Source organism: Megascapheus bottae, chromosome 28, assembly GCF_031878675.1.
Source record: "Megascapheus bottae isolate mThoBot1 chromosome 28, mThoBot2.hap1, whole genome shotgun sequence".
Lineage (NCBI taxonomy): Eukaryota > Metazoa > Chordata > Mammalia > Rodentia > Geomyidae > Megascapheus > Megascapheus bottae.
The window spans coordinates 9,659,997-9,683,741 of record NC_143536.1 but is presented as its reverse complement, the minus strand read 5'-3'; the positions used below and the strand labels follow the sequence as shown (position 1 = coordinate 9,683,741).

The window sequence follows — 23,745 nt, the reverse complement described above, 5'->3', positions numbered from 1 at the left end:
TTCTAAGGGTGACATGACCTATGACCTTTCCACACTGACACCTGTGTGTCCCTGTAAAGGGAGGGTGGAAGGATGGGCAGAAGCAGTGAAGTAGGCTGTGGGCTGAAAGTTCAAGGATAGGCATGAAAGACTTACAGTTCAGCAAAGTTGTTTAATCTATTCAAAATTTCCCATTTAAAAAAAAAAGGTAAGCCGGGTGCGGTGGCTCATGCCTGTAATCCTAGCTACTCAGGAGGCTAAGAGATCTGAGGATCACTGTTCAAAGCCAGCCCGGCAACTGAAAAGTCCGTGAAACTCTATCTCCAATTAATCACCAAAAAAACGGAAGTGGTGCTGTAGTTCAAAGGGTAGCACAGTAGCCTTGAGCTGAAGAGCTCAGGGACAACACTCAGGCCCGAGTTCAAGTCCCACAACCAACAACAAAAAAAAGGGTAAGTGGCTGGGCGTGGTAGCACACTGCCACTGCCACTTGCCTATGAAGGAATACAAGTTTGAAACTAACCTGGGCCTACACAGGGAAACTATCTTTAAAAAATAAAAACAAAATTTTGGGTTGAGTGTGTTGGCTCATGCCTGTAGTCCCAGCTACTCAGGAAGCAGAGGTAGGATTGTAATCGGAAGGTCACTCAGGGCCTTCAGAGACCTTCTCTGAAAAGCAAAAGATCTGAGGTCACAGTTCAAGAGGTAGAAAGAACACTCTTGCCAGCAAAGCCCAGCGTTGCAAAAACAAAACACCAAGCTCAGTGCTGGAGGACTTGCCTAGCTCACCAAGGCCTGGGCCCCGTCCTGGCACTGCACAGACCACACACGGGAAGCCATTCCCATGTGCAGGTGGTGCCGCCACGGCGCTCACCGTTCCAAACACACTGCTCCTGCAGATAAAAGACAGGGACAGCAGAAGAGCTATTATTGTTTTAAGGCTATAGAGGGGAAGACACATGACTGTGGAAATCATTAAAATCAGAGACACGTGGAGTGACTTAGAAAAGTTCTCTTTACAGAGCTAAGTGGGCAGAGCAGAGACCCCCTCCCCCCAGGACCGCTGGCATGGCTTTTGGGTGAACAAGGTGGCGGGGAGAAGGAGGGGCTGATGGGGTCTGTGAACAAAAGCAAAGGGCTGAAGCTAGTCACAGGCAGGGAAGACTCCCCAGCAGTGGGACGAAGAACGTGACATTAACGCTTCGGGATCTAGCTTTGGAGACAGAACGAACTGCCTGTCATTTACAAACAAAGAACAGAAAATCTTCTCGGCCTGGACAAAAAAACCAGCTAAAATAGGCCACGCCCACGGCAGTGTGCTGCTGCTGAGTGAGGACACAGACCACAGGCGGTGACTGGGGTCAGAGAACAGGCCGGGGCGGCAGAAGCACCAGGGCGAGGGTCTCCAGAGCCACGGTCCAGTGTCACTTCTGCTCTTGATCTGGGCCCAGCACACAGCCGGCCCTCAATGTGAGGGGGGCACACCAGTGTCCGAGTGGAGCACGCGCTCCCGTTCTGCTCAGCAGTCTGGGCACAGTCGCTGTGCTCGGCCCTCTGTCCGGGATGCCGGCATGATTAAGGCATTTCCATTCACAGAGTCCTGCTCACTTTCTCAGAAGCAACTTGGCAAAGTCGGCATTGGACATCTTGGGCGCCTCGGGGGCAGCGGTGGCCGCTGGGCGCGGGGCTGGGCCGTTCTCTGCCTGAGGCGTCGTGGTGCTCGGGCGCTGCAGGGCACGAGGCAGCAGAGCCAGCTGGGTCCTCCCTTTCCCTCGCCTGGAAAGCAAACACAGCACACCCGTCCACACGAGGCTCCTGTCACTGACCTATCAGGAAATAACCCAAACTGACAAGGGCTGGGGAGCGGGGCCAGAGGCTCACACCTACAATCTAGCTACCCCGGAGAGTGAGATCTGAGGATCACAGTTCAACGTCAGCCTGGGCAGAACAGTCCATGTGACTCTTAGCTCCTATAAACTATCAAAAAGCTGGAAATGCAACCATGGTTCAAGTGGTAGAGTATAAGCCTTGTGCAAAAGAAAGTTCATGAACAGTGCCTAGACCCTGAACCAAGCTTCAGAACAAGAGAAAAAGAAAAAAGAAAAAAATAAATAAAAAATGGAGAGAGAAGTGGGTATGTGGCTCAACCAGTCTCTAATCCCCACCACCCTCAGAATAAAGCGCGTAATGAAAGTATATACAATACGTACACAGATGTACAGACACACACATCTAGAAGGCATAGGTACATGTGCATCAGAACAGTAAGCCGTATATACCCACAGGCCTGTCCCTGATTCTGGATGGTAAGGGGAAAACAGGTGAACCCACTTTGCCTCGTCCCCCATCCTGGCCAGGGTGGAGAAGGCCACAATAATCACTGCCTACCAAGGCGTGACCTTAGAGAACTGGCAGAGACGGGCCCCAGTGAACTAGCAGGATCCACACAGTGTGGCCCTGGCTCCCGTCCTAACCCCACACCAGCGGTGAGCAGACAACTTACGCTCCGTATATCTGCCTCGGCACCATGGGACCTCGGGGTGCCTTCCCCGCCTCTGGCTTCTCGGGAACTTTCCTCTGAGGGGGGTTGCTGATGGCCACCTTGATGGTGTTCTCTCGGATGGTCATGCCGTCCATCTTCATGACCGCCTGGGATGCCTGGGACTCGTTCTCATACTCCACATAGGCTAGGCCCTGAGCAGCAAGGACCAGATGGGGTCAATGCCACAGCCCGATGCCACCCAGGCCAGGCCTCAACCACAGTGGAAACCCTGATGCTTAAAGCGAGGGGTATGGGGAGCTCTAAGTGGCCAGGGGTGAGAGAGGGCAGGAGACGCAGGCCTGCGGGAGGAGCGACAGCTGCCCCAGGCCCTGTGGGCCCTGCCAGCTAACGCTTCCCCTCTTAGAAGGACTCGACTCCTGGGTGGAGCCAGGTCAGCCAGCCCAAAGACCCGCACATGCGCATGGGGCACGCCAGTGCTGACCTTGGGTTTGCCGGCCCGGTTGGTGACCAGCCTGAGGTCCTTCACAGTGCCGTGCGCCTTGCAGATGTCCAACAGCTCCTCCTTGGTGCAGGAGAAGGGCAGGCCCGAGATGAAGAGCTTGTGTTTCTCCAGGGCGGTGCTGTACCTGAACACCTGCAGGGGCAGCACGGAGGGGCGGGGCTCAGCAGTGACAGTGACCCTGCACCCCAGTCAAGAGACCCACGGGAGCCCCCCAGCCACCACGACCTCCTCCTAATCCATGTGGAAGTGCGGGGCAGGCTGGCAGGGTCAATCATCTCAAGTCGGATCACACTGGAGATGCCTCTGGGTGCCACACAAACCTGCAGCCCACAGGAGGGGCATGCTTCTCCACACACCTACCTTAAAGTCGGGGTGCTTGCTCTTATCCACACAGGGGGACACAAACATGGGCCTTCCGTCCACACTGGTGCGGTCCAGCCGCAAGGCCTGCAGGGCGGCCGCCTCGTCGGGAAACTCCACGTAGCAATACCCCCGGAAGTCCCCGCGGTTGCTGAAGACGGGGCGCACCTCCACCACCTCTCCGCACTCCTCGAAGAGTGGCTTGAGTCTGGCGGCCGGCTCTTCCAGGGAGTAGGGCAGGTTGCTGACGAACACCGTGACGCTGTCCTTGCTGCTGTCGTGGGCCACCTTGAGCAGGTCACGCCGTGCCACGGCTGCCTTCTCCTTCTGCTTTGCCGGAGGAGCCACGTCTCCAGCTGCCCATTTCCCCTGCTTCCCTGCTTCTCCGTCTGCTTCCGGCAGCACACGGTCCTCCACCCTCCGGCGCTTGGGGGGCTGCTTGGCTTGGCCTGAAAAACAGCAGCAAGTGAAGTGGAGAGTCCAGGGCAGCACAAACTGGACGACCCGGGCCTCTGCCCAGTCATTCGTGGCCCTCTTCCCCTGTCCACGCCTTCCTGCGCATGGAGGGGCCATATCAAGTGAGGTGGTAGCACAAATCTCCGCTGTCCAAACGAAGGGTCAGAGGACCTCAAATTCGGGTGGGCAGAACGCAGGGCCTGGCTGGCCGCCAGCACAGGATGGTGGACAGGCTCCATGTTGTCCGTCACTACACATGCTCGATACTGTGACATGACCTCATCAAACCTAATCCGCTCTTCTCCAGCCTGTCTTCTGAAGCTCCCACGGGGGCAGTATCTGACAGAGTGACCTTCTCCATGGAGCTAAAGCCCTCCGTCTGCACCAGGAGTCCAGGACGCAGCCAGCAAGCCCATGTCCCCGCGCCAGCCGCCTCCCCGCTGCCCCATTCCTCTGCTGGGCAGCTGAGCTCACACCCAACTCTGCTGCTACAGAACATGCTAGGCCTCCTGTGCCTTCACAGGGCGCTAACACCTAGGGCTGGGCCACCCGGGAAAGGCAGGGCAACCCCAACAGGGGGTCTGTCTCCTTCACAACTGTCCAGAAACATAGGCCACTCAGTCCTGGACCCTGTGTGAGGGACACGCCTGGGACCGTGGCACAGAGCACAGTGGCCTGGGGACAAAAGGCAGGATGGCACCTCGAAGCCAGGAAGAAGGCCGACATTGCAGCCATGAGAGATGCCTACTAGGCTGGAACAATACTTCAGGGGAAGAAACACTTGTTACTTCTGCACCTCTTCTGTAAGCATGAAATGGTTCCAGATAAAACCCAGGGGAGTTGTTACCTTCCTCACCGCCCCACTCATCCTCTTCCTTGTCCTCCACCTTGCGCTTGCCAGCCTTGTCGGCGCCCCGGGTCTTCTTCAGTGCTCTCTTCTCAGCCCGTATCTTCTTCCGCTGCTCCGCCTTCTCCTCCTCCTGCTGTGCAAGGCTGGCCTCCTTTTCGGCGGCCTGGAGAGCAGCCCAGAAACGGACTTAGGAGATGAAAAGGAGCGAGGGAGAGAAGGGAAAAGAGGGAAGAAGGGCAGAAAGACAAGCAGCCCAGGAGCCCAAGAAGGGGGCAGGGGCTCCTCGCAGGGCCTGCTGGGGCCTCATCCGAGTTAATGGGAGTTTAGTGCACAAAATCATAGTGCAAGCACAGGAATAATCTGAAGTCTATAAATCCTTGGCCCTAAGGAAGCTGAGGCGGAAAGTGTTGTACTTTTTGTTCTATTCCATCTACTTCAGGAAATTCTAGGGCCAAGAATCCCTCCCCACTTTCCCCCGCACCGTCCATGAAAGAAGCTGTTCACAGAGCCAAAGTTCTAACTAACAAGATGGCACACGTTTAAATAGTACTCCAATAGTGTACAAGTAATACTCAAAGAGAAACTGCATCCCACAGGCAGGGCCGGGAGCTGGGTGCCCTACCTTCAGCCTCTGCTCATTGACTCTGGCTAAGCGAGTCTCAGTTTTCTGAACAGCCATGTCCCAATCTTCTAAAGTACCTGGACAGGGCAGAGGCGGAACTGTCAGGCCTCAGGCTTTGAGAAGCGTCTCTACCTCCCACACATCGGGAGACGACTCCCTGCACTCTCTGCACAGCAAGGGACATTGAATTCATGCAGGCTTCAAGTTGGGAATTCAGAGAGCCCAGGGGTGCTGGGTGCGCCTCCATTTATGGGTCTGAGAGTGGCAGAAGCTGCCCTGAGAAGCTGGGGGTAACATCACAAAGGCATTCCAGTGGGGAGGTACAGGCATTCGTGTTGCACTCTGAGGCCCTACGCTGCACAAGGGGGTGGGGGGCTCCCTTGCAGGGTTCAACCCATCAAGGAGTGGTCAGCACTGTCTGGAAACGTTTTGGGGGTCAAGTGTGGCTACGTGGGAGGGTGGGAGGGTAGGCGTCTGAGGACAGGCACATGGCATCATAGAAAAGCCCCCTGGTCAGGGGTGTCACCACCAAGGGCAGTGGCCACTGGCACCAGCCAGCCAGAGCAGGGCGCGAGGCCGCACCTTCCGTCCTCTCCATGGTGAGCAGCACATCGCAGACGTGCTCTGGGTAGTCGCTGGTGCACTGGACGGCCCGGTGCAGAGCCTTCCGGCAGTGCTGCGTGTCACCGTGGGCCCTAGGGGAGAAAACAAGCGTTCTGCCACTAGGGCACAAGGCATGGGCACAGCAGGGGGTGCTGGGTCAGAGGAGGCCCAGTTCTCAGAACCACCTGCGGTGTCACCTTTCTCCATGAGCCTCCGCGGCTGCACAGGCACACGCCCTCCACACCTCGGCTGCCAGCGGAACAGGCCATTAGGCCTGCTCAGCAGCCAACACCAGCTTTGGTCTCAAAGCCACACACAGAAGGGCCCTGCCCACCAACTCCACAGAGCCAGAAGGCCCAGAAAAGAGGCTGTGTGGTGTGCAAGAGGTAAGCTGCTGGGCCAGGAAGGGGTCGGCTTTCACTCAAGGCAGACCTTTCTCTCCCTGCCCCACAAAGAAAACAGCTGTTCACCTTAACACCACACACACACCACAGGTTTCAAGGTTTGTAACATGTACGTTACAATTACATTTTTATTTTCTAAATTTCAGCATCAAAAAGTCTCAAACCAGGGGTTGGGTATTTGGCCTACTGGTAAGTGCTTGCTTATTAGCACGCAAAAAGACCTGGGGTTGATTCCTTGGTACCGCAAAAAAAAACACAGAAAAAGCTGGAAGTGGCGCTGTGGCTCAAGTGGTAGAGCTCCAGCCTTGAGGAAGCTGAAGGACAGTGCTCAGGCCCCAGGTTCAAGCCCCAGGGCTGGCCAAAAAAAGAAAAAGAAAAAAAAAAGTCTCAAACCACAGATTAGCAACAGTTAAGTATAGGTCAGTGGTTTCAAGTAAAGTTTTCCTCTCTTTGCTTTTTAGTATTTATTACTTTCTCACAAAATAAAGAGAAAAAAAAAAAACCTCCAGGAGTCTCACACACACAAACAATAACAACAAACAGTCATCTAAAAAATAAGAGCCTAGGCACAAAATCCTGTGTGGCCCTGTCACCTTATACATAATTACGAAAGGAGGAAGGAGCAGGAGGGGCCCCCTTCCATGCCAGCCCAGGCCGCTTACCTTTCCAGGTTGTAATATTCAAGCCACATGTTGGCATACTTGGCATTTCCTTTGGTCATGATGCTGTCCCAGAGTTCCCGAGCTTTCTGCATATTGTTGCAAAGTCGAGCCTACAATGCATAAGCAGGCTCCATTAGGACCAGACCATAGAGAACCTTCTGACAGCATCCACAAAAGCTGCTTCACAGACCCAAACCAGACACCCTGCATTACATCAGCTGGGGTCCCCAGCATCGGCAGGTGTGCCTTCAGGCTGGGGCGAGGCATAGTGGCAGAGCCCCCACGCATAGGTGGGGCCTGATATCTCCTCACCACACACACACCCCAGGCTGAGAAGGAAGCTAGACAGGTCCCAGCGCTCACACGAACACCATGCAGTCACTCCATTTGCATTGTTATCACACTCAGGTACTGTCTGGTTAGAGAGCACTGCAGAGTCACTGATCGATGCAACCTGGGGCTCAGTTTCCTCATCCTCACATTAGTAGAAACCCCCTCAAAGCCATTAGCTTCTGTCTGAGCCCCTCAGGGTAAAGCTGGTCAGGGGCAGGTCCGTGTCCACTCGTGTCTCTGACAGACTTACTTCATCTTCTAACGGCATGTCTGATCCATCCTCTGCCCCGAATCAAAGCTTTCGTAGGCAGATGATGAGTCCTTCACTGAACACACACTCATGAGTGGAGCCAGGAGGGAGGGGCTGGAGAAGCAAGTAAACGCAGACCTGTCCTGTGCCTCCCACTGCCAGCTTCAGGCACCCCACTGAGTAAGCAACACCAACGTGCCCAGCCTACACCCTCACGGGGATGGCAGCTCTTGTCAGCCAGTGGTTCACGGGACACACGCCGCAGGGATTCGTGAAGGTGATTACCTCAATCCTAGCCCAGTTCTGCATGACCACACAGCTCGGATCCCCATTCTCATGAAAACCTTCAGAAACAGGAGGGAGCAAATTAGAAAGACATGGAGGCAAACAGCCCTTGGCTGAAAAGGTTCACCAACTGAGGCCAGGCCAGACTTACGCTCCTCCACCTCCTGCTCCAGATACTCCAAAGCACGGGCAAAGGTGGCGCGCAGCTCTTCCAGCTCCTTGCTGGAGTCTGTTGGAAACATACAGTGTTGTGCATATCACAGCCTGGAATCCACACGGAGAGGACATGAGACGCACTGGGAGCCCAGCGTGGTGTGGAAGCACAACCCTGCCTCATGCACAGAGGTGGGAGGAGGCACAGGCCAAGCTGGAGAGCACAGGACAGAGACGAGCGGGAGCACAGGGATGCCCAGAGCACATGGCAGGGGCGCAGGCAAGCAGCAGACTGGCTGAAGGCCTCCTGCATGAAGCAGCTGACAGGGGGTACAGACACAATTTACGGTTTGTCTGGTTGTTGTCTGGTTGGCTTTCAGGTGAGGGGAAGGGAGGGGAGAGGATCCTCAGAGATTCAGAGATCTAAGGAAACTAGCAGACATTTATAAACAGGGCAGAAGGAGAAGAGGTGAGGCTGGAGACGTTGGCAGAGGCAGCACTGCACAGCCAACATGAGGGCAGCATTCACTTCTGGCTCATGGCTAGACGTGATAAAGCTGGGAACTGCCCAACTTGGGTCGGGGGTTGACTGGGACATTACAATCCCTCAGTACCTTGTTTGAAGTCCACCCTTCTCCTCAGATAATCCAGGTACGTCTGCCAAATCTCCACGTAGTCAGTGGCCTGGATGAAGCCGGCACTCAAAGCTTTCTCAAAGGTTGCTAGAGTTTGGACAAAAGGTTAGGACTCACTGCCCGTTCAAACAGAGGCTCCTCTAGCTAGCCAACTCCACTGACTGTAACAATAATGACGGTATAACAGATGCACCTAAGACAGACCCACAGCAGCACACATGTAATGACTAGAGCATAAAAAAATAAAATAAAAAGAGGATGCAACAGGTGGAACCAACAGAAAAGCATCCAGAAGGTAAGCGCACTGTTCTAGAAATCACTCATTACACACACCCTTCAGGAAGGTTCCATATCAAGTGAGTGTGGAGAAAAGACCCAAACTTAGCAGGTCACCGTGAGAATCAAAATGTTCTAAGCATTAGTCTACCACAAAGAGCCCTCTATCTTTAGTATTCAATCTCCCAATAAAAGCTGCTGATGCTGGTGAGTGAGCTCAGCACAGCTCTGCTGCTCGCTTGGACTGGAATGCTTAGAAATGCAGGGGCACAGCAGTGTGCAGCTGGAATCCCAGCACTCAGGGGGCAGAGTAGGGGCGATCGTAAGACTGACGCCAGTGAGACAGCAGAACTCTAACAGGGCCTCAACGAAACAAAAAGGGCAGCTTAGAAGTCCTCCCACAAACACATCCACACCAGAAATTTCTTCATGATCAACTCCGTGTCGCTCCATGGCCAAGAGGTGCCGACCCCACAGGGCAGCTGTCCAGGGGCAGTTCCTGACGGCACGGCTGTGTACTGACAAAACCAGATCCTTCACCTTCAGCTGCCGGTCCTATGAGACAGAATTCCGAAGGAGAAGGTAAAACTTCACTGGCCTAGTGGGAGAGTGCTTACCTAGCATGCACGAAGACCCGGGTTCAATTCCTTGGTACCACATACTTAGAAAAAGCCAGAAGTGGTGCTGAGGCTCAAGTGGTAGAGCTCTAGCCTTGAGAAAGTCCAAGGACAGTGCTCAGGCCCTGAGCTGAAGCCCAGGACTGGCAAAAAAAAAAAAAAAAAGTCTCATGTGATCTGGTTTCTTTAATGAAGAAATGGCCAAGGGGTGGAGAAGAAGAGATAGCAGGGCCCCAGGTTAAGTTGTCTGTGTGTGTGTATGTGTGTGTGTGTATGTGTGTGTGTGTGTGTGCGCGCGCGCACGTGCACACGCGTGCCAGTCCTGGGGACTGAACTCAGAGCATCCTGGGGACTGAACTCAGGGCGTATTACTGTCCTTGAACTTGCTCAAGGATAGTGCTCTACCCCTTGAGCCACAGCACCACTTCCGGCTTTTTCCACATATACAGTACCTAGGAATTGAATCCAGTACTTCGTGCATGCTAGGAAAGCCTTCTACCACTAGGCCAAACTCCCAGCCCAAACAGTCTTTTTTTATTAAAGAATTTATTAACGTTGATTTTTACATCATATTTCAAATGACGTATTTAACTAACAAGTATTCAAGAAGGGAATCTCTATATACAATCACTGGCACTTAGATTTTAGAACATAATTAAAATTAGGCTGAGGGTCTGTATGTCATAGACACATATTAATCTATCTATGTAATAAAACATCATGTCTACAGAGTCATAAATGTTGATGTCTATGTAGTTGTGTTTATATTTCCAATACCATGTCCATAGCACTGGGTAGGCAAATATTGAGTCATCCAAAACAGTCTTGATTAAGAGGCAACAGCCAACCCTAGCATGGGCCCCAGTCAGGAGTCTTTCCACATACAGACCCCACACTTCCATGCTGAAATGTTTACCAGTGCAATAGACTCTGCATTTTGCTCTAAAATAACAGCCAGGGAAGTAAGGACAACATCCTTGGAAGCAGGACCAGACTACAAGCATCACTGTTCCTCAGCGTGGAAGATGAGACTCCATTTAACCTGCCTGCTTTTGTATGTTTCTAGTTTGTTCTTAATAACCCAACAACAAAGATCCATCTGTAATAAAGGTCTTGACTATAGGTCTATAAGCAAAATGTTCATAGAATTAGCAATCAATTTAAAGTAACTTCAAATGAGAAGAAAACCCCAAGCAAGTTGGCAGAGAGGAGGAAAAGAGGCTAGAAAAGAGGTAAGGCAGAAGAGCATACCAGCGGATGTGCTTTAAGGAGATCTTAAGCTGGGCACGATGGCCTGAAATCATACCAAGATCTGAGGATCACGGCTCAAAGCCAGCCCCGGGCACCAAAGTCCGGGAGACTCATATCTCCAATTAGCCACCAGAAAACGAAGTGACACTGTGGCTCCAGAGGCAGGGTGGTAGTCTTGAGCTGAAGAGCTCAGAGACAATGCCCAGGCCTAGACTTCAAGCCCCATGACTAACAGAGAAAGAGGGAGAGAGTGGGGGGGAGAAGGGAGAAGAGGAGATATTCTTAATTGGCAACACCAAAATAAAAGCAGAGCATTTATCTTACTAGGTACTGACTGTAACGGATCCATAAGTCTGGAACGAGGCAGTTTTCAACCAGGGCACGCTCAAAGATCAGCTGGATACGAGCAGGGTCACCAATTTTCATCTCAAAATCGATGTACGACTGGTACTCTGCCAGCCTCGGGGCCTCTGCTTGTAACTGGAGCATAGAACAAATACGTGAAAGTTAACTGATCCTGCCAGAGCACAAGCATCTTCAAACCAAGGGAAGGTCGGCAAGAGACGTGGAACCAAGATCACCATCGCCAAATCCCCACTAAGACTACAACATGGGCGTGTTCTCTGATGAATGCTCTTTTCCTGACTTATACAACTGTGACCCCTCTACACATCACCTTTATAACAATTTTTTTAAGTTTAAAAAAAAAAAAGTAAAAAATCAAGCCATCAACTTGGGAAAGGAGGGGCTAACCCATACAACCAAAAGTAAGATTAAAAGCCAGGACTCTCAAGAAGCAATTCGAAAGAGATTAAAAAACAAAACACTTTAAAATTTTTTATTACTTCAGGCTGTGAGTTTGGCCTAGTGGTAGAGTGCTTGCCCAAGTTCAATTCCTTGGTACCACATACACAGAAAAAGCCAGAGTGGTGCCGTGTCTTAAGTAGTAGAGTGCTAGCCTTGAGAAAAGCTCAGGCCCTGAGTTTATGCCCCAGGACTGGCAAAAAGAAAAAAAAAATTATCACTTCTAAAGCCTAAGCTTTCAGCAATCAAGTGAGAGTGTACATGCACGCATGCGCACACGCACACGCACACGCACACGCACACACACACACACACATGAGAAATCCAAATAAACACCTGCTCAGCCTCATTAGTAATAAGGAAGTATGCAAATTAAACTAGCATTTCCAGCTCATCACTGGCTAAAATTCAGGCTGTCAATAGAAAAGACTAGTATGCATTTGACAATCAATGCTCAGAGCGTCCCTGCTCCTTTTCAAGTGTCCATCTGTCTATCAAGTCCCAGGAAAATAAATCAATCACAATGCTACTTATCGACGTAAGTAAAACCCACACCCATAAATCCATTATGTAAAAGCTCAGCAACAAGCAAAATGGAACCACACACCAGTTGAGGTGAACTCATAGCTGTGAAACTACAAAGAAAAGCAAGGAAAAGCTGGGAATATGATTAGCTCTGAGAGGGAGGGAGGGAGGGAGGGAGGGGTAGGTAGGGAGAGAGGGAGGGAGGGAGGGAGGGAGGGGGAGGGCTCCCAAGTACTGGCAGAGCTCTAAGTGGGGACAACAGGAGGATCTTCACTTTATCATTAGGAAGCACAGTACCCTGTATACACATGGTTATACAGACTGCATTCACAGTAAACAGGAGAGATGTTTCTAGAAAGCAACACACTCACCAGGGCTTCCTCATAGGGCTTGTATTTCTCCAGCTGCTGCAAGGCTTTGTTATAGCTCTGGATCACTGACTCTGGAATTGGGTCTTCTGACCATTCCTCATACTCTGCAAATGTGGCCTCCATATCTGTTGAAAGACAAATTTGCCCCAGGGATCTTGGCATTGGGTTTAAACCAGCCCAACCTAGAAAACTGGGCCTCTGAGGGCCAGGACTTTAGCCTAGTGGTAGAGTGCTTGCCTGGCATGCATGAAGCCCTGGGTTTTACTCCTTGGTACCACATATGCAGAAAACCTGAAAGTGGTTCTGTGGTTCATGTGGTAGAGCCTTGAGAAAGCCCAAGGACAGTAAGAAAGAAAGAAAGAAAGAAAGAAAGAAAGAAAGAAAGAAGAGAGAGAGAGAGAGAGAGAGAGAGAGAGAGAGAGAGAGAGGTGGAAGGAGGGAGGGAGGGAAGGGGGAAGGAGGGAGGGGGTGAAAGAGAGAGGGAAAGAGAGAGAGAAAGACAGAAAGAAAATTGGGTCTCTGAGCCACCAGCCCCTCCCACATCTGTGGTATGGCTGGGGAAGTAGCCTCTGCTGCCAGAATTACAGTCACCCAGCAATAACACACAGCCACTTTCCCACACATAAGCTCAAATCTAAACAAGCCATGATGGGAACAGAGAGTAACTGCTGTGGACAAACCAGGACCATGTACAAGAGATGGATGGGGCAGTGCCCTTTGGAAGCCATATGGGAATCCACATGAGTGATCAACTGTGTTTCTGAACCCCATCACCCACATAGGGGAGACATGCATCTATGTAAAACTCCACTGTGTGGCAATGTATCTAACAGAACTCGTTCCATAGCTGACACCTGGATCCTCCTTTCCAACTGTGTCTGAAAATGGGAAAAGGACTTGCGTGGGTGCCAGGCAAGGTGCTACCAGAGCTACCCACCTGCCCTGCAATGCTCTTGGGAATGCACAGCTCAAGGCTAGTTCTTCCTGAAGAGTCGATGATAAGGCCCAATGAGTGAGAACACCAACCCCATCCCAGGACAATGGACATGGACAAGGACAATGGACAAGGACAAGGACAAGGGCCACGAAGGGCCACTTATGACCCATATCCATATATCTCTTACCATAGAGCGGGATTGCCAACTGTCGCCGGAAGAGACTGTGGACTTTCTCAAGCTGTGAATCAAAGGTTTGTTCCTAGTCAGAAGGGGAAAGGAAGCTAGCTATGGGCTAAAGAAGCAAACTGGCAACAGATAACAAATTGGTTCTATTTCAAAACAATCTGAACACATTTTCAACTCAAACAAATAAACAACAGGCCCATGTCCACATGTGAGGGAGATTTCCTGCCAGATGCTGGAAGGGAGCTGAAAGAAATGCCACCTGTGCACTGCAGGGCTCCTGACAGAGAGAGCAGGGGAGGAAGAAACACACAGATCAAAGCTGCACTGTGGCCGCCGGAGGATGCAGCAGGGCAGGACTTGTTCTCTGCTAGGGTGGGAAGTGGGAGAGATGTTATAGAAGAAGGAAGCTTTCTGCAAGAGTGGGTAGCATTGGCAGGCCCAGTGACTTGTGACCAACAGCATGAAAGAAAATTGGTGGCCAATGTGACAATGTGCAAGGCAGCTGATACAGTGGCAGGCACCTGTGATCTCAGCACTCAGGAGGTGAAGGCAGGACAATCCTGAGTTCCAGGTCGGCTTGGGCCACGAAGTGAGGCCTTCCCCGAAGCCAAAAAAAAAAAAGGCTGGATATGGAGCTATGGCTCAAGTAATACAGTACTGGCCTTGAGCAAAAATAAATAAATAAATAGGCTCAGGGACGGAGTCTAGGCCATGTTTGAGCTCCAGAACCAGCAAAATAAATAAGCAAGCAAGCAAGCAAGCAAGCAAGCAAGCAAACAGGAGTACCAGAGACACTGGAATAGCTGTGGGTGGAACATGCAGCCATTTCTCAGGTTTTACAATCCATGCATGTACAGAATAAAGTTCCTTAGGTAAGGAAACCAAGAGCAAATACTTTTTTTCCCCCCAGTCCTGGGCTTGAGTTCAGGGCCTGAGCATTGTCCTTGAACTTTCTCAAGGCTAGAGCTCTACCACTTGAGCCTCAGCACCACTTCCGGCTTTTTTCTATGTATGTGGTACCGAGGAATTGAACCCGGGTCTTCGTGCATGCTAGGCAAGCACTCTACCACTAGGCCAAACTCACAGCCCGCAAGGGCAAATACTTCTTTCACACCACAATCCAGTGCTGGTCTCCCTGCATTATTTTTTGGTGTGTGGGAGGGGGGAGGGTGTGGTCGTGGGGCTTGAACTCTGGCCCTGGGTGCTATCTCTGAGCACTTCAGCCACAGCATCACTTCCAGTTTTCTGGTGGCTCATTGTCTACAAGTCTCAGGGACTTTCGTGCCTGGGCTGGCTTTGAACCATGACCTTCAGATCTCAGCCTCCTAAGTAGCTAGGATTATAGGCGCGAGCCACCAGTGCCCAGCTTCACTGCATTTTTATTTATTTTTTTTTTTAAGCTGCATTCTGACTGCAAGCCTCAGCACAGGCGATTCCTAGTGGAATTTTTTCTGGCAGGTGGTTTGGTTTTTTGAGCACTTTGGCTATCAATTTTCAGGTTAAGAATGCTCAACCTATAATGATGTATTAGAGGATCCACGGTGCACCAACGAATACTGCACATCTGCACTAAGTAGAGAGAAGACACAGCTGCACAATTCTACACATCTCACACATAAGCACACTCGAGCACACATAGACAGGTTTGTGCCTGTATCTACACGCGCATCCAGCGGCATGGCAGTTCTAGCACATCCACTAGGAACCATGTAACTATGGCAGGAGCATTTATGGCCACCATCTGCTGTTAAGGCAAAGATTTCCTTCTTCCTACTCAACAGAGACCACTGATTTTATTTATTTACTGGCCATTCTCTAACAGACTAGCAAGGACCATCCAGTTAGCTAACTAAGCTAACCGGAAGACTCACTTTGGACATGTTTCAAAACAGCATTCTCAGACCCTACCACAACAGCCCCTCCACAAGCAAGCAAAGGCCGGCTTGGTGGTAGAGGCTTGGCACTCACCCGAGCAGCTTCCACGATGGCGCTTTCAAACTCCCGGTAAGCCTCCCAGATGGCCAGCCCCTTGGTCACGTGTAAGCCGACAGATGACAGAGCTCTTTCAAATACAGAGCGAACTTTCTCAAGGCCACCTTTCTGACCGATGCCACCAACTGAGTACTGACCATACTCCAGCCAAATGTTAGGGCCTAAGAACAAGAAGCACTGTGTTAGTTCCAGACAATGGTAGCCAGATACCAAAAAAGAGCATCTCAGCCAGCTACCCAACTGGCTATACTGACATGCTGCAGCCAGAACAGAGCCATTGCTAATATATCTATTCCCAGGTGGGCCAGGTCACTTATGCCTGTAATCCCAGCTACCCAAATAGCAAAGTAAGAACTGCAGTTAAGAGGCCAAACCAGGCAAAAAGTGTATGAAAGCCCCACCACAACCAACAAGACTGGCTGGGTTTCATTTGTCCTGTATTATAAGATATGGGGAGGAGAAACCAGTTGTCATAAGAATTTCTATGCTGGGCCAAGAGCATGGCCTAGTGGTAGAGTGCTTGCCTAGCATGCATGAAGTCCTGGGTTCAATTCCTTGGTACCACATAGACAGAAAAAGCCACAAAGTGGTGCAGTAGCTTAAGTGGTGGAGCACTAGCCTTGAGAAAGCATATGGACAGTGCCCAGGCCCTGAGTTCAATCCCCAGGACTGCCCACCCCCTCAAAATTCTGTGCAATGTTTTGCAACTTCCTGTGAAACTATATCTCCAAATCTCTATTTTTAAGATTTTTTTTCCCTAAAGCATTTTGCTAAAAACTTAATTCAGTGTGCAAAAGATAAACTATAATGACCTTGAAATGGCATGTAAATTCATCTTGCCAGATAAATTCTGAGTGTGAATATATTCGCTCTTTTCCTGCAAATTTATTAAAATCTAATACCTGCACTGGGAGGTGTAGCTGAGCTGCAGAACTCCTGCCTGGCAAGCAAAGGACCCTGAGTTCAAAGCTACTACCATCAAAATAAAATAAAACAAAAACCAAATATCTCAATTGAACAGAGACAGAAAACCTCAAGAAGCTGAGCTTCAATGTAACAGTAAGGCTGAGGCTCTGCTTTCTAGGACAGGTGAAGACAATGCAGTGAATGCCAGGCCCAGGCCACTGTTCCCAAACTCACAAATGTAGTCCTGCACAGCTCTCTCGAACAGCTGGTACACGTGTTCACGGTCTCCGCCATCTGAAGCCATGCTGACTTCGTCCTGCAGCCACTCCAGCCAGAGCTCTAGGAGACAAGCACTGGCCTGTGTCCAGCACTGCCCTCCCCAAAGGGAAGTGGAGGGCAGGCTTCCCACACATAACATGGCATCAACCGCTGCACTACCTCCACCCAGACCCGGAACAAGCACCCATCCCGGAAGACCACACAGCATACAGCTAAGGGGTTAACTGCCAGCTGGGGCTGACAAGGCCATCTCCCTCAGGGGAAAGAAAAACACAGCGCCTGTTTCTGTTCAGGGGCATTCTTATACCATAGGGACTAGAGTCGGGAGGTACCCGAGTGCACAGCTGGTCACTGGCAGGGTAAAGTTTAGGTCTGGGCAGAGAATATTCCACTGATGCAGCAGGGGCTACATACAGATACATGCTGAGATAGAGACTGTCAAGCCCCAAATGGAAGAGGACACAATAACAACATGAAATCAAAGATACCGTACAGCCCATATCTGTGTTGCACCTAGTTTTTGCATAGTTTTCTCAAGTATCTGTGTATCTACCTTGGCATTCAATCTTTACCTGCAAGGTCTCTTAAGGTCTACAGGGGAATACCAATTCTAGTACAGTAGGAGCTGCTAATATTATTAACAACAGCATCCATCTAAGGCTTTGCCACCTGTCAGTGGATACTAAGTGTGTACACTGAAGCACATACACTGCTGTCCTAACTGTAAGGCAACAACTACTGTCATCCCTCATATTACTCAAGGACAACTGAGTCAGACTGCAGCCAGAGTTCATTAAAGTCACTTAGGAACAAAACACCCGTCAGCAGCAGCGCTTTGTGGGAGGAAGGCAGGGGCAGAGCTGGGCCCAAAGCAGGGCTCTCCAACTCCTGCCCCAGACACCACTTAGGGATACCTGTGAATGTAAGGCATGGCGGCGGGGCCTGGCCATTCCAGCACCTTGGGAAGTGGACATGGGGAAGCCCACAGGTAGGGTTGCCTTGGGCAAAAGTCAGCAGGATACATCTCAACAAAAATGCTGGGCACAGTGGTACATACCCATCATCCTTGCTATATGGGAGGTGTAGACAGGGGACCTGGGCCCCTACAGGAAAAATAATTTAAAAAAAATAGTAACAATTAAAAATGAAACAAAAAAGGCTGGCAACTTACAAAACAAAAAACACCCAGAATGTTGCTCAGGGCAAGAATGTTCTAATAAACAAATATGCCAAAATACCCTGAACACACAGGGCTCAACAAAGGGATGAAACATTTGCATTGAAGTTGGTAAAAATTCAACTGTGTTTACAATGCTCAGGTGCTGAGAATGGACTAAGTGCACACATAATGGACTGGGGAGACAGTCCTGCCAAACACTGAATAGAAAAACACTGTGTCACAGCATCTGGTTAAAAAAAAAAAATCAGGACTGAACACGTGGTGGGTGTTGTATGGACACAATACTAGCCAAGTACAGCACAGCAGCTGCCTGGATGAGGGCACCCTCTCCTTCAAGGAACCAGGGCCCACCCTCAGTTACCTTCGGTCAAGGGAAAGATCTCACTCATCTTCTGGCGGGCCGCCCTCACTTTGTCCAGCTCCCCCTCCAACCGGAGCACCTTGATGAGGTCCACGTGGCAGTTGTAGTCATAAACGTTGATGGACAGCTGGAGGAAAGCAACCCGGTGAAACTGTAAATGCCAGCCACAGACACTCACCTGCCACAGCCAGGTAACATGGCCATGCCACCCCTGCCACAGAACACAAAACCAACACAACGCTCCCTCTGTCTCTTACCACTCCTGTCAGGAGCCACATGGGTCCTCTAAATGAGAAGAGGTTTGTTTCAATGAAACAAAAAAAGTGTTTATCCTCAGGCACCTGCCAGGCTTCTGGGCCTCCATTTCCTCATCTGCAAACTGGGGATATGACTCTTTTCTAATCCTGAGGCTCTTGTGAGCAATAGTCTTTAGCACCCAACAACACTGTAAGAATGCTATTTCATTATTCAAAGAATGAAAATCCCCATTAAAGAAATATAAATGGCCAAAATAGCTGCTCAAGAGGCAGAGATAACAGAACATCACAAACCAAAGCCCACCCCTAGGGATATATGCTACATCTTTTTGCAGAAGCAAAAAAGGCTAGTAGTGGGTGCCTGTCTAGCAAGTCTAAGGACCTGAGTTCAAACCCCAGTACTTCAAAGCCTTGGTGTGGTGGTGATTATATGACTATGGCCATCCCGGCTGCAAACACCATTGTGCCTATACCAAGCACACATCCCCCATGCTATAGCCAGCTCATTGTGCCAGCACTGATGCCTGAGGCTGGCCATGTTAACACAGGTACCACACAGCTCCATTACATATGGTCAATGAACCTCACCTCACACTCGAAGGCTCAGGCAAGTTGGTTCATAATAAAAGGACAAAGATATCCATGCAAGCTCTCGTTATGAAGAGGGGCATGCAGTGGCATAGCATCACATACAGTGACTCCAAAGCAAAGTTTAGCAGTCAAAAGGAAGCAAGCCATGAGCAGAAGGGCAATCTACAAAGATGTCACCATCCTAACTACTGTACACCAACACATAACACCTCCCAAGACACAGAGGAGCTGAAAGAAGAGATACAGTTTGGGAATGGTAACATCTCCTCTCCAGCAGCTAGAGGGAAATCATCTCAAATCTAGAACTCAGTGCCCTCAATCAGCAAGGACCCACCTGTATACACAGAACACTTACCCTCACAAGAACAGAACACAGCTTTTTTTCACGTGCCCATGGAGCAGGCATTGAGACCATATCCTAGGCCATGATGCAAATTTCCACACCATGAGAAGAAATAAAACCACACAGCCACTATGCAATCCAACTGGATAGATATAGTAGGAAAACCTCCAAACATTCAGAAATGAAGCAATGCACTTATAAGTATACTTCTAATTTATACAAATTTAAACTACATAGAACTAAATGAAAACAAAATTACAGCAGATCAAAATCAACAGAACGGGGGCCAGAGTTTGGCCTAGTGGTAGAGTGCTTGCCTAGCATGCATGAAGATCCTGGTTAATTCCTCAGTACTATATACATAGAAAAGAAGTCGGAAGTGGTGCTATGGTTCAAGTGGTAGAGCTCTAGCCTTGAGAAAGCCCAAGGACAGTGCTCAGGCCCTAAGTTCAAGCCCAAGGACTGGCAAAAATAATAATAATAATTTTTTAAAAATCAACAGGATGCAACTAAAACAAGGCAGAAAGGAAAACACTAAAAGAACTAAAACCAGCACATAAATGTACAAAAACAAGTGAGACTCATTCCAGGCATACAAAATGAATCCATTAGTTGAAAACCAATCATGGTAAATCTACTGTAGCAGCTGCCAAAGATGTTACCAACGATGTCAAAACACTCCTGGACAGAAGCCCTCACCAAGGCAGGCCTGGGTGGAAACTATCTTAATCCGAGAACAAGCAATTAAGATCTGCAGCCCACAGCTTTCTTAATGGGAAAAGGATTACTTCCCTCCTAAAATCAGAAACAAGGCAAGAATGTCTACTCAACACTTTTTTTCAAGAGTCCTAGAAATTCTAACCCATTCACTAAGTACAAGAATTAAAAGGTACACAGGTGGAAAGAAAACTCTCCTGATTGGTAGGTGATACGAACAAATATATAGAAAATCCGAAATAAAAAAAAACCCTCCAAAAACAAGTAAGTTATAAGCAAAGTCACAGAACACAAGGAAACACACAAAGCAACAATGATCGTGTAGACATTAAAAACACAACATCGGGCCGGGAGTTTGGCCTAGTGGTTAAAGTGCTTGCCTAGCATGCACGAAGACCCGGGTTCGATTCCTTGGTACCACATACATAGAAAAAAGCCGGAAGTGGTGCTGAGGCTCAAGTGGTAGAGCTCTAGCCTTGAGAAAGTCCAAGGACAGTGCTCAGGCCCTGAGCTCAAGCCCAGGACTGGCAAAAAAAAAATAAAATAAAAATAAAAATAAAATAAATAAAAACACAACATCATTTACAATCATTCCAAAAAGCCAAATGCTTCCATAGAAACTTGAGATGTTACAGAATCCATGTGCTGAATGAAGGTAATCACGGAGGAGAGAAATCACAGATTCAGCAACATGGAGAAACATTCTATGTTCAAGGACAGAAACAATGACCATAATCCCAAAAGAGTAATTCTCAGGCTGGGGGTGGCAGCTGGGTGATAGAACACACTTTTACCCTGCATGATACTGAGTTCAACACTCAGCAACACCAAAAAATAAAAAGGAAAAAAATAACTAAAAAGGAAATGATTAAATTCTCCTCCAGTTGACTAAGAAGTCTAATAAAATCCCTACCACAATCCCAACAAGTTCATTTTGCAGACAAGTTCATTTCTAAAACACAGTCTGGCAACCCATACCACGCTGCATTTGCTGAAAAATATTAAATAAGTATGAGCACATGCAGTGATGCAAAAGCCCAGACTTAGAGCACAAGAAATCATTCTACTGTCAGCCTCAGTGATTCACAAGGTGTGAGGCTGGCAGAAAGCCCAACAAACGAGCACACATAATTCTTGACAAAGATGCAAACACACATGAATGAAGAGCCTTTTCAGCCAACAACCTTAGAGTAATTGGATATCTAACAACACGTAAAATAATAAAACAACAACAACAAAAAATATGCCAGGCACTGGTGGCTCAATTATTCCTGAACAGGAAAGTAGCTCCACATCAGAAAAGCAATCAATGTAATTTTCCACTCTTGCTGATGAAGGAAAAAATGTAGGGATCTCAATGCAGAAAAGATATTGGTCAAGTAACTTCATGATTTTAAATGTTTTCATTTTTAAAACACACCTCAAGGGAAACATACCAGGTGGGGCGATTTGTCCTGTCAAAATTAGCCAGATGCAAGCTGGGCACCCATGGATCAGTTCTAACCCTAGCCATAAAAGCTGCAACCCAGGCAGGGCCAGGTCATTCTCAGGTCTGTCTGCAAGTCCCATCAGAAAGCTTCACCAGAAGGGCGTGAAGCAGGCAGGAGAGGAGAGATGAGAACATCAAACTGAAAAGCCCCTAGCTAGACCCAAGACAAACAGAGTAAAGCCGTAGGCTCTCAATTCTTGTTCACATGCCACCTTGTGCAGTCATCACTGAGCTCCACCCCACTCCAGTGAGTGGACAGGTAGCTGAGGTAGGGCACACAACTGCTGGGAACCAAGCTAGAACTATGCTCTGACCCAGGCCCACCTAGGGCTCCAGACTCCTCCTCCTTCTAGAACAGGAGAACTTGTTTCTACCACCTCACAGAACAGTGAGCTCATCAAAAGGCCCAGGCTAGCAGCCTAAAAAAACGATTTCAGTTAGGGCAGGGGCACAGTCTGTCAACCCATGCCACCCTTTATTTGCTGAAAAATATTAAATGAGTACGAGCAAAAGCAGAAATGGTAACCACCAGCCTGCCCCAATCAGACCAGGTGCCCAATGCAGTGTCACCCCAATGTGCTGTCACGACTTCATAGATAAACAAAATTATCCATGCCACAGGGACATCACGGAAACTGACCAGTGAAGTTTGAGTGAGGCATTGTGGAAACTGACTAGTAAGACTGAACGAGTAGGAGGGTTAAGTCACCTTTCATCTCCTGAGGGCTGCACATCCCCTGTGCCATGAACCCCAGCTAAGGTTCATGCATTCAAGTCTCATTAGGAATGGCTTGAAGCAAATTGTCTCATCACCATCTGAGCTTTGTCTCCTAGGTGTAAAATGAGAATGTGCTCCATCACTTTTGGGCACCAAGGTTCCAAATCCACTCCCTGCTCTCCTTCTGCCCTATGTTCCTGGTGTCAGAAAGTAAATGGACACACTGGAGATACAGGAGATTTCCTAATGGCATGTACAGTGTTCAGCCCCTCTCCCCGCAGCTGGGCAGGCATACCCGGTGGGTGGTCTGCTCTGTTTTTTCTATTTTAACCTTGTCCCTTCTCCTAGTGGCTTGTCCCTTCTCCTAGTGGCTGAGGAGCTCATCTTTTCTTTACAATTGACCACCAGGGTCAAGAGATAATAGAAGGAAGTTAGAAAGTACTGTTAACAGTGAAAGGTTCCTAACTAGGACAGTGGGAGGGTGGGACTGTCCATTTTGGAGGCAAAGGCTGACTGGCCACAGTTGCAGTTGAAGGAAGTTGGTAAAGTCAGTGGACAGTTCCCACTCGAGGAGGGGGGAGGGTCTGTTCGTTAACTCCAGGGGCAAAGATTTATACACAGGGCATGGCTTGGCTGATCACAAACACCACCCATTAGGGGAACTGTCTCTCCTTAGGAGCACACAAGTCGTGCTTGCGAAGCTCCCTGGCTTACAGGTTAGATTTATGACCCCAATCTGCAGGGATGGGGAAACCACGGCTCAATGGAGGTCAGAAATGTGCCCACGAGTGCGTGGGTCACCAGCAGAATAGCCACAAGGGGCGTGGTGAGGGGACCCTTCTCACCCCAGCTTGGAGGGGGGGCCGAGGGTAGGAGGGTCGCCGCTCCCGTCCAGTCCTAAAACCAAGTGAGGAGCCCTCACCCTTCGTAATGGCCACCAGAGTGCAGGGCCGGGGGCGTGGCTCACGTGGAGGAGCGCCCGGCCCCGCCAGTGCCCGGCTACTCCTCGCCCGGCCTCACCTGCTCCTCGAGCCTCTCGATCTCCAGCTGGTTCTTCTCCTCCTCCTCCTCGAACTCCCACTCGCAGTCCTCGGGAGAGTTCTCGGGGGACGAGGCCATGGCGTACTCCCCGTCGCCGTCGCTCTCGCCCTCCTCCCGCTGATCCCAGCCTAGTTCCAGGGTCAGCATCTTGCGCTTCGTCCTGGTCGCCTTCGCTTCGTTCTCGTCCTCCTCCTCCTCCTCGGCCTCGGGCCCCGTCTTGGGCTCGGCCTCGGGCTCCGAAGCGGAGGTGGCGGCGGTCGCCGTCGCCATCTTGCGTCTGCAGCGGCTCCCTGGGTCCTTCCCCGT

At 49.9% G+C, this 23,745-nt stretch overlaps 1 protein-coding gene across 2 annotated transcripts; it reads right to left on the bottom strand.

Annotated features, from left to right (window-relative positions):
• Positions 1 to 131: 131 nt before the first annotated feature.
• On the bottom strand, positions 132 to 23,732 carry Sart3 (spliceosome associated factor 3, U4/U6 recycling protein). 2 transcript variants are annotated; one of them, XM_090320335.1, is made up of 19 exons: positions 23,419 to 23,732; positions 18,284 to 18,410; positions 16,698 to 16,802; positions 15,534 to 15,718; positions 13,566 to 13,638; positions 12,442 to 12,566; positions 11,066 to 11,221; positions 9,290 to 9,428; positions 8,577 to 8,684; positions 7,961 to 8,038; positions 7,810 to 7,868; positions 6,942 to 7,051; positions 5,855 to 5,967; positions 5,273 to 5,349; positions 4,648 to 4,813; positions 3,345 to 3,793; positions 2,964 to 3,116; positions 2,483 to 2,673; positions 132 to 1,755 (listed from the first exon to the last, which is right to left on the bottom strand). In XM_090320335.1, exons 1-19 carry the CDS (start codon positions 23,707 to 23,709, stop codon positions 1,584 to 1,586), a joined length of 2,877 nt encoding a protein of 958 aa, XP_090176461.1. In that variant the 5' UTR covers positions 23,710 to 23,732; the 3' UTR covers positions 132 to 1,583. The 2 variants fall into 2 exon arrangements, with proteins under 2 accessions (XP_090176461.1, XP_090176459.1); XM_090320333.1 differs by lacking the exons at positions 12,442 to 12,566; positions 13,566 to 13,638; positions 15,534 to 15,718; ... (1 more) ...; positions 18,284 to 18,410; positions 23,419 to 23,732 and having other exon boundaries at positions 11,077 to 11,129.
• Positions 23,733 to 23,745: the final 13 nt, after the last annotated feature.